The 9868-nt window shown below is 45.2% G+C and overlaps 1 protein-coding gene and 1 pseudogene across 1 annotated transcript; both read right to left on the bottom strand.

The window, feature by feature from the left end:
* Nucleotides 1-8179: 8179 nt before the first annotated feature.
* LOC147443823 (uncharacterized) lies at nucleotides 8180-8972 on the bottom strand. Its single transcript, XM_086528043.1, has 3 exons — nucleotides 8856-8972; nucleotides 8463-8768; nucleotides 8180-8272 (listed from the first exon to the last, which is right to left on the bottom strand). The coding sequence occupies exons 1-3, from the start codon at nucleotides 8970-8972 to the stop codon at nucleotides 8180-8182; spliced, it is 516 nt and encodes a 171-aa protein (XP_086384169.1).
* A 101-nt stretch (nucleotides 8973-9073) lies between these two features.
* On the bottom strand, nucleotides 9074-9593 carry LOC147443822 (uncharacterized; annotated as a pseudogene).
* Between the last annotated feature and the right edge of the window lie 275 nt (nucleotides 9594-9868).

Raw genomic sequence — 9868 nt, 5'->3', positions numbered from 1 at the left:
AGGTGTGCGTACCATGCTTGGTCACGTATTGAATCAATTTTTAGATTGACATCTCTTAGCCTCGGAGGCCATACCAAACCGTTGGGCAAGTGAGTAGTGTTGTGTCAAATCGGTCCATCATGTCTCAATGTCTCATGCATTGAGGAGTCAAGGTTATGTTGGTGACAATAGCCGTAAACAAGTTCGAATCCACCATGGTCAAGTTCCGGTGACCATAGCCAATGACAAGGGCTGACGCCATGCTGGCTGTAATGATTATAACCTATAAACGTGGAGAGCGACCAAAGCCCTAACTCTATCTATTGAGAATACTTGCATAAGAGACTTAAGACTTGAAATAAAGAATGCGAAAACCATAACCAGTGACTAGAGAAATGATGATCATAAGAGGGATATTGAGACTTAGCAACCTTAACTAGAAAAATCAAATGTGCTCGAAGATGGCGATGGTCGCAACTTCACTTGCTGAGAACACAACCGCATGTTATAACCTTGTTGCATACCAAGCCCTAACCAACAGATTCAATTGACAGGACTTCAACACATTTCAGTTTTACCTTTACAGAAGGCATTCGCAAACCATAACCTTCAAAGCATAACCATAAAGCATCAAAGCCGGGCACTGCGAATTGAAATAAAAAGTTTGCAACCATAGGCAATGACCTTGGTCAATGCACAGTTCGCATAATCACTGACCATATTCGAGACATAATGCTAGAGACAACACAAAATGACCATAACCAGCATATAACTAGAAAATTTAAATGGGCGCACATGAGGCGACAATGGCCATAATTTGTGAGTTCGAATATGAACACAGTTGCAACCTCACTTGCGGAGAACACAACCGCATGCCATAACCAACAGATTCAAAGGCCAGGACTTCAACACATTTCATTTCACATTCGTGGACTACATTCACAAACCATAACCTTCAAAGCATAACCATAACCAAAAAAGCCGGGCACTGCGAATTGAAACAAAAAGTTTGAAACCTCGGGGAATGACCTTGGTCAATGCACAGTTCGCGTAATCGTGCACCATATTCGAGACATAATGCTAGAGACAACACAAAATGACCGTAACCAGCATATAACTAGAAAATTTAAATGGGCGCACAATGAGGTGACAATGGCCATAACTTGTGAGTTCGAATATGAAGACAGTCGCAACCTCACTTGTGGAGAACACAACTGCATGCCATAACCAACAGATTCAAAGGCCAGGACTTCAACACATTTCATTTCACATTCGTGGACTACATTCGCAAACCATAACTTCCAAAGCATAACCATAACCAACAAAGCCGGGCACTGCGAATTGAAATAAAAAGTTTGCAACCACAGGCAATGACCTTGGTCAATGCACAGTTCGCGTAATCGTGCACCATATTCGAGACATAATGCTAGAGACAGCACAAATGAGAACTTGCTGAGAACACATTTCAATTCACTTTTCAACACATTTCAAGTTCACTTTTCAATCGACGACCATATTCCAAACAGAATGCATATAAGTGACAACCCGGGAGAAGGCAACCTAAACAATAAAACCCCCAACCGAGACATAATCTGGGATGACATCCCAACATTAAACCATAGCATTTTTTAGAGTGAAACCTTTGCGAGATAACGAGTACACCAGTAAAAGACCAGCAAGTAAAGCATCGATTCAGAAAAAAAAACATATAGCCATGGTCACAAAGCTTCTATTACAGCCGAAAACCCAAAATCACAAGTTGTAAAGCAAATCATATATTATGTCGCTTATACAAGTTGTCATAGTCATTGATGTTGTTAAGCCTAAGTAGAGTTGGGACACAATAACCCTATATCGAGGACAAGCACTCTATACACCAATCATGGAGCTGCTGCTTCATGTTGCATACTTGGTCATGCTGAAACCAGCTCCGTGTCAGCCAGTTCCGGAGCGGCCTCTCCTCCAATCCTCCCACAATAAGCTCCCTGCAAAACAACCCAATTGTTTGTAAACCTTCCAAGAGATACACATAAAGTACACTTGATGTGTGCCTTGGCTAGTCAGGTACTTGATGTATTTCATGACATAAAATCCACAATCAATGCTATTCGGTTGTTGCGGGGCATCCACAAACTTGAGCTCAAGCTGTGACTCATCACCCAAGGCATGTTGAAGGGCTGTATCATCCACCACTTGAGCAAGGCTCCGAAGGCCACTACAAAACATTCATGGCAATAAATGGATTAGTTGCTTGAGGTCATGTAGAAGAAAGGAATGTTCATACATAGGTATCAAGAATACTGACATGTGCATAGCATCAAGGCACTCAAACAGACTCGTGAGATGTAAGGAGTCAAAATACAACAAATAGTTCTTCTTTCCGGGCAAGCGAAGGAGCTTTGCACCTCTATTAACATAAAGAACAAATAACGACCAATGGTGCCTAAAACAAGAAGATCACAACTGTGAGTAAGAGTATTTAATCTTGAAGTCGTGCATGGTGTCTTTCTTGGATGTGACCAGTACCTGCAAATTATTGGCCAAAAACATAATACCATTTCCGACAAGTCAAGGCTAGCAAACTGTGTTTCGAGAAATTTCTCGAGAAGGTGGCCAGACATTGTGTACCATAAAGCATCAACAAAGCAAACCTTCTTAAGAATAGAAGGTGGCAAAACATGTTCCATCCACCTGCATACAAACAACCCCTCCTGGTGATAATTAGAAGAACAATTTGCCAGCAAAAGAGAGAGAGAGAGAGAGAGAGAGAGAGAGAGAGAGAGAGAGAGAGAGAGAGGAGTCTTACTGGCCAAACAAGTCTATAGTCCGAGAGCTAGCCTCTCCGTGCAATATAGCATTGACTAGGGGCTGATCTACATTCGTGGACAGTTTGAATCTTGCGGAATTGAATGTGATGCTAGCATTAGAAGCAAGCCTAAAAGACTAGCATGCAAGACTTAGAATAATGTGAATTAGTACTGACACTCTTTAAAAATGCAAAGCTGGGATATGAAATCACCTGGCTTTCGCAATGTTTGTCCGTGTGGTGACAACCCTACCGCCCCCCTCTTGAGAAACGCACACTCGGCCATTCTCGATGGTGAACTTAAGAGATACATGGGTCTCATGGCTCGGCGATGAGACATTGATAACCACACTTGTCTTTGTAGATGACCGAATTGGCAACTTTTGCCGATGTTCCATTATGAGTCCCTGCACAAAGTCATATTCAGCCCATCGAACAAAAACACAGCCATATTCAGCCCATCGAACAAAAGCACAGCCGCCATCAGTGACAACCTCAAGATCCAGCAAAAAAACACAGCCATAATTATTGACAACCCAGAAAACCAACAAAAACACAGCCATAATCAATTTTACCTCATTTTGGGAAACACCGATGTTCAATGTCATGGAAGAAAATCTATCAAAGGTGTCCACAATGTGCTCATTGTTGGGTTCATCACATTGGTGACCCTCAGCCTCGACCACTAGAAGATCCTTGGCATCATCACGGGGCGGCATCTCGAACAGTGGTGTATCTCCAAGACCATACTGGGAGCTAGAGCTAGTAGACCCACTACTAGTTGCAGCCTCACCTTCCTTCGCCTCGGACCCTTCTCCCTCCAAGACCTCTCCACCTTCCTTCTTCTCTTCTTGTAGATTGTCCTCTCCTGGCTCATTTGGGATCTCATCATCACCAAGGTCATCTCCCTCTTTCTCTCCTTGGAGATTGTCATCTCCTGGCTCATTTGGGATCTCATCATCACCAAGGGTTCCTTCCTTTTTCTCTCCTTGGAGATTGTCCTCTGCCTGCTCATTTGGGATTTCATCATCACCAAAGTCATCTTCCCAAAACACATCCTCATTGTGCTCTTCTTCATTGGTTTCATTCCCCTTCTCGCCTTGCATATCGTTGTTTTCCTTTTCTTCCTCAATGTCATCCATCATCACATTCAGCCAAGGTGGCAACACCTTCACTCGCCTCTGCATCAAGACCAAGCATAAAAGAATGGGGTCAACACATTAAGAAAAAACTCAAACTCCAGAAAAACAATGCTTTGGATCAGTCATGAAGCGAGATGTCCAGCTTCTACAAGACCAGACATAGACAAACTTCAACAACGCATTAAAATCAAACAAAAACTGGACATGTAGAATCCTTGTCATGCACATGTGCATCAAGACTAGACATAGACAAGCTGCATCAACGCACTAAAACCAAACAAAAACTTGATAAACCATATAGCAGGATGCACGGGTTCGTTTTTACTATGGGATGCATGTAAAATCCTCATCATGCACCTCTGCATCAAGACCAGACATAGTTAAATGGAATCAACGCATTAAATTCAAACAAAAAACCTGATACACGTAATGCAAAAACCTGATACAAAAACCTGTTCTTTTTTATTATGGTGTGCATGTAAATTTTCCTCATCATGCACCTCTGCATGCATACCAAACATAGACAAATGGAATCCGCGCCTTGAAAACATAGACATAACAAAAATGCTGAAAAGTAAACTTGAACCTAAAAAGTAAACTCGGACACATGTAAGGGTTCGCCTTTAGCTTGGCACCCCCACCTAGGACAATCGAGGAAGAGTCTTGATAAACAATGGCAACTCAAAGACTACGTGAACATGGTTTACTTGGACCACCTCTCCTATTGTGTCCTCAACGAGCCTGAGGCCAGCCTCATAACAAAGTAACACGGGGTCTTAAATGACCCCGAGCGGTGGGATCAACGACTGCGGCCGCCTGGGTTGAAATCTCACTCGTGACCCCGCGTTGACTTTTGTGTGTCGTCCGCCCTAAGGACTAAGTAACACGGGGTCTTAAATGAAGACCTCGTCATGGGATCCATGGCGAGCAGCCATGTGCACAAAAGTAGAGGCACACTCGGCCGTCCGATTTTAAACGGACGTGTCCGTGTTTATTTTTTTCTGTCCGTGTTTACTTTCTTCCATTTAAGTTTAGCTTATATAGTTTATTTGGCGCCTTGTTGACACCAAAATGCACGCTCATGCGTGGTTAGCTCACCAAGCTACCATGGCAAAGGTGCCGGGTTCGAATCACCGAGCGGGCGTTGACTTGCATTTTTTGTTGGACGTCCATCTCCCTCGAGATTCGTGCTTGCCACACCTGTCGTCGATCCCATGACGGGTCTTCATTAAATACCCCATGTTCTTTAGTCATGTGGGTCATCCGCCCTCAAGACTAAAGAACACGGGGTCTTTAATGAAGACCCCATCATAGGATCGACGGCGGGTGTGGCAAGCGTGAATCCCGACGGAGACGGACGTCCAACAAAAAACGAAGGTCAACGTCCGTCCGGTGGTTCGAACCCAACACCTTGGCCATGGCAGCTTGATGAGCTAACCACACAAGCGCGTGCATTTCGGTGTCAAGGAGGCAAGAAATAAATTGTATAAGCTAAACTTTAAACGTTGAAGAGTAAACACGGACATAAAAAAATAAACACGGACACGTCCGTTTAAAATCGGACAGCCGGGTGTGCCTCTGCTTTTGTGTGCATAGCTGCTCGCCATGGATCTCATGACGAGGTCTTCATTTAAGACCCCGTGTTACTTAGTCCTCAGGGTCGTCCGTCGTCCTCGAGATTCTCGCCTCTCAACCACAACTGTTGATCCCACCGCTCGGGGTAATTTAAGACCTCGTGTTACTTAGTCATGAGGCCGGCACGGGGCCATGGGATCGACGGCGGACGACAGATGGCGTGGATCTCAAGGAAATCCGACGGTAAGCCAAAAATTGAGAGCTAGTCCCCTCCTAGATGGGAGCCTTGGCAACCATTCCCCTAACCGGATGCCGCGTGTGCATTTCGTTGAAACGTAGGTGTGTTTACATCTGCTTATGCTTGTCTGAGGTTACTCTCTGAGGATGTCCGAGTTTACAAAACTTGTCCGAGTTTACATTACTCTCTGAGGATGTCCGAGTTTTTACATCAGTTTTGTAAACTCGGACATCCTCAGAGAGTAACCTCAGACAAGCATAAGCAGATGTAAACACACCTACGTTTCAACGAAATGCACACGCGGCATCCGGTTAGGGGAATGGCTGCCAAGGCTCCTTTCTGGGTTCGAATCTAGGACGACACCCGCCACCAACTTTTTGTTTGCCGTCGGATCTCCTCGAGATCCACGCTGTCCACCGTCTCACCGTTGCTCCTCTAAGATCAAGAAGGCTACCCCTCATCCAAAGGCCAAATGCTCATTCTTGCTGGTGACAGGCTGATTTCAACCCACAACCCGATTGCCATGAAACCTACAACCCAAAGTTCCTTGTGGCAAAAAAGATGTCTGTGGCAAAAAAGATGGCGCTTGGTAAACTAGGACAAGTATAGATGAACAAGGACAACTCTAAGTATACTTGAACCATAACTCGCTGATTTCAAGGTACACCCCAATGACCTCTTGGGTTGTCAGTCCTCGATTTCATGGCCATCAAGTGCTGGGTTTCATGGTCATCGAGGTCCCCATGGCAAAAAGGGTGAAGATTGGTAAACCATGACCTAGGAAAATCAATGACAAACATAGATAAACAAGGACAGAGTATACTTGAACCATGGAGGCACACAACATATAGTTGGATGGGGACGGCATGAGAAGAGACTAGCTACTGCCATCATAGTGTGAGAGCTCAATATAATGAGCTTGGGCTTGAGGGTATGGGCTGAAGTTGCATGCATTGAACCTTTGGTGGATGAAGCTTCAGAGAAGTCCTCTACTTGCTCATTTTCTAAGGACAATCTTTCTCTAGATGGCCATATTTGTGTCAAAATTTGCATTAAAAGTAAGCATGAGGATTGCTCTTACCGCCATGATGTTGTCGCTAATGACACCATGATTAAAGTTTGAATGGTAATAGGGAGGGAGCGTACTGGTGTTGAAGGAGCCTTGGTGTTTGGAGGTATTTCCGTGAGGCTTGTCCGGCAAGTGCCACTGGTTGGGCTCCCGTAGATTGACCGCAGAGAGCTTCTCCTTGATGTATTTTGGCCACCAAGAGTTGCACTTGTAGGTCCACCCTATGTGGTGATGAATGCCTACCAAGAGGATAGAGAGGGCTACCATCAAAATAATGGTTTGTAATGTCTCAGGGACGGCCAATCCCCAGATAATGACCTCATCAAGAAGAACCTACCAAGCATCCATACACTTGGCAGTGCTTTGTCCTTCTTGCATGTTGGTGTTCACCAATCTCTTGATCAAGGAATCTTAGTAAACTAAGTCGGTATGCTCATATGTCTTGTGAAAGAAAGACCGTATAGCTTCTGCCGACTTCAAAGCACCATTGGCACTCGTCAATCTCCGCAATGGAGCATGATCACATAGACTCCACTGACACAAGACTTGGACCTAGAGTCGAGACAACATCCCATAGTAGAAGCTCCTTGACATAGAGCTCCATCTTCAACCCTCATACTTGATAGTCGTTACCATTAAGTTTGTCTATGGTTTGATGTCTAGCTTTGAGAGAAGGGGTAGAAGAGATCTCTGCCATGCCGTCAGGTTCCGGATACCTTGGAAGAGAGGAGCAAGCAGCAAGACGAATGTCGCTAAGAGGGATTTTTCGTATGCCTTGGAAGAGAGGAGCAAGCAGCAAGACGAATGTCGCTAAGAGGGATTAAGATTAAGGATCTAGTTGCTTGCAAGCTTGAGTGAGCTATTAAGCTAATAGGGGCTATGATACCATGTAGGCAAAACCAAAACAAACACTAAAACAATAATTGAAGCTAATGACTAATGTGCGTAATGAATAGAAAAGAGTACTCCGTTGAATGTATTGCCTCGATTGCACAATAACATGGTGAATTGATACAAGACTTGTTTATATACATGAATGGGAGTTCATTGTGCGTAATATCTAGAGCTAACTAGGGCTACAATGTAGGAGCTAATGTAGGAAGGTAATTGGCCACTAATTTAGGGGCGATTCATGAGAGAAAATAGGACCTACTTTAGCTAAGAAAGACAATGGCACTCCCAATTACAAAGAAAGACAATGGCCATGAAACTTATAACTTGCTCACATGCTTCATGAAGCTTCAAAACATGCAAGGAACTTAAACATTCTCACAAGAAAATGGAGCAACACTTGGACAATGGTGGGTGGGTAAAACAGGCCCATAAACAAGCACGAGGAAAGACCTAGTGGCCATGAAAGCTACAACCAGCTAACATGCTTCATGAAGCTTCAAATAATACAAGAAATGTAAGTTAAATTGTAGCATCCATAAGCATAGAAACACTTTGAACACGATAACAAGCTGCCCTTCAAAACATAAAAGCTGTGAAATTACCTAACCTTTGAGACTTAAACGCTTGTCATAGCAACCATAAGTAAACAAGGAACTTAACCATGCTAACATGATAAAACTTCAAACATACAAGGGACCTAAACAACATACATAGGCATGCAAGAAAGAAGTCACTTAACCAATTAATTAACCAGCTTACATGTGCATCATAGCCTTCGTCGATACGTTTTTGAATGCGTGCAAGGCGCAATTGAGCTGATGCATGGTAGGCAGTCATGTACTCCTTCACAATATTCTCCACAAATTGCTCCTTTGGCACGGTTCTAAACTCTGGTCTGAGCTTGTCCCATTTCTCAATTGCTCGAAGACGATGAAGATCCTCAGCCTTTTTTACATTTATTGCGAACTTCCTCTCTTTGTCCTCAAACCGCTTCTTTGCCCACTTCTGCCATTCAGCTTTCTCTACTCTCGACCTTGGTGCCTTGGCTCTCGAGGGCAATTGAGCCTGGGAAGCACGACCCGACTTTCGCATTGGGATGTGTATGTCAAGGCCATGTTCTCTCTTGAGATGCCTCTCCATTCGCAACCTCACCAACTCAAAGCGAAACCGTCTAGGGCATTCATCACTTGCATGACATTGCCGGGCAAGCTTCCCATCGCGCAAGAACACCTCCACATATGGCATCAACCCGGACGACATTAACTGCATGCTACTACCCTCAATCTCCTTGTCATCTTCTTTGCATTCACCTGGCTGGCCTGCTTTACTTTTTGTATCATTCGGCTGCCCCTCCTTCAACTTGGTGTCGCCTACCTCCTCATCAAGGACCTGTTTGCCTTTCCTTTTTGCAACTGCAGCCTCTGCTGCCTTTTTGGGGTAGGACATGGGTTGTGATGGCATCTTCTCATCCTTCTCCTCATTCCAATCAAACGCCTTCTCCAACTTCTTCCTAGGTTGTGGATTGGTAGAAGCAAGCGTTTGGGGTCGACCTGCTTCAAAAGGGCTGGCATTCAGGTCTATGATCTGCCTTGCTCTCAGACGGGGGCTACTTCGGATAGGTTTTGGAGGCGTGGCCACCCCTGCAGCCTCCCCAACCGTGGATGCCTGCTCAACACCATGCCCGCTCCTGGCCCCTTTCTTGCCGGAACGCTGTGTTTTTCCCCTTGTTGGCGCCATTGGGCTTCTCCAGCACCCCACACTCCCTGTTGCTCACCTATCCCCTCCACAAAAAGGATATGCCAGACTCACAACGCCCTCCCTGTGCGCAATGCCCCACTGGCAATCCCTCAGCAATCCTGCCGATAAGACCCGCTCCCCCTGATTTTGCATGCAGAGCCTCTTGCATGCCCAAGGACACCTTCCCTCTCCCCCCAATCATGCGCCCCGTGCCCAACGCCAATCCAAATTTTTTGTCCAACTCAGCCACCATTCGGACAGCTCAGCCCCGCCACGCCACCAGCCCCGCCACATCAGCAGGCCTGTCCACGTTTACAAGTTTTGTCCGTGTTTACTTTTTACGCTGACGTGGAGCGCCAAGATCCCCTCTCCCTTCGCGCCCGGCTTCCCTGCCGTCGATCCCCCCTCTCGCCCTTCACTTAAGACCC

Source organism: Adiantum capillus-veneris, chromosome 13, assembly GCF_014529385.1.
Source record: "Adiantum capillus-veneris isolate H3 chromosome 13, ASM1452938v2, whole genome shotgun sequence".
NCBI classification, from domain to species: Eukaryota; Viridiplantae; Streptophyta; class Polypodiopsida; order Polypodiales; family Pteridaceae; genus Adiantum; species Adiantum capillus-veneris.
This window is presented reverse-complemented; position numbering and strand designations above follow the sequence as displayed.

Bases quoted from the DNA above. Each gene is read 5' to 3' on its own strand.
- LOC147443823 (XM_086528043.1), bottom strand. From the start codon at position 8,972: ATGCAGTTAATGTCGTCCGGGTTGATGCCATATGTGGAGGTGTTCTTG. The intron at 8,769-8,855 runs GTGAGGTTGCGA...CGTGCTTCCCAG, and splicing joins GACGGTTTCGCTTTGAGTTG to GCTCAATTGCCCTCGAGAGC. The intron at 8,273-8,462 runs GTAAGCTGGTTA...TTTGAAGGGCAG, and splicing joins ACGAAGGCTATGATGCACAT to CTTGTTATCGTGTTCAAAGT.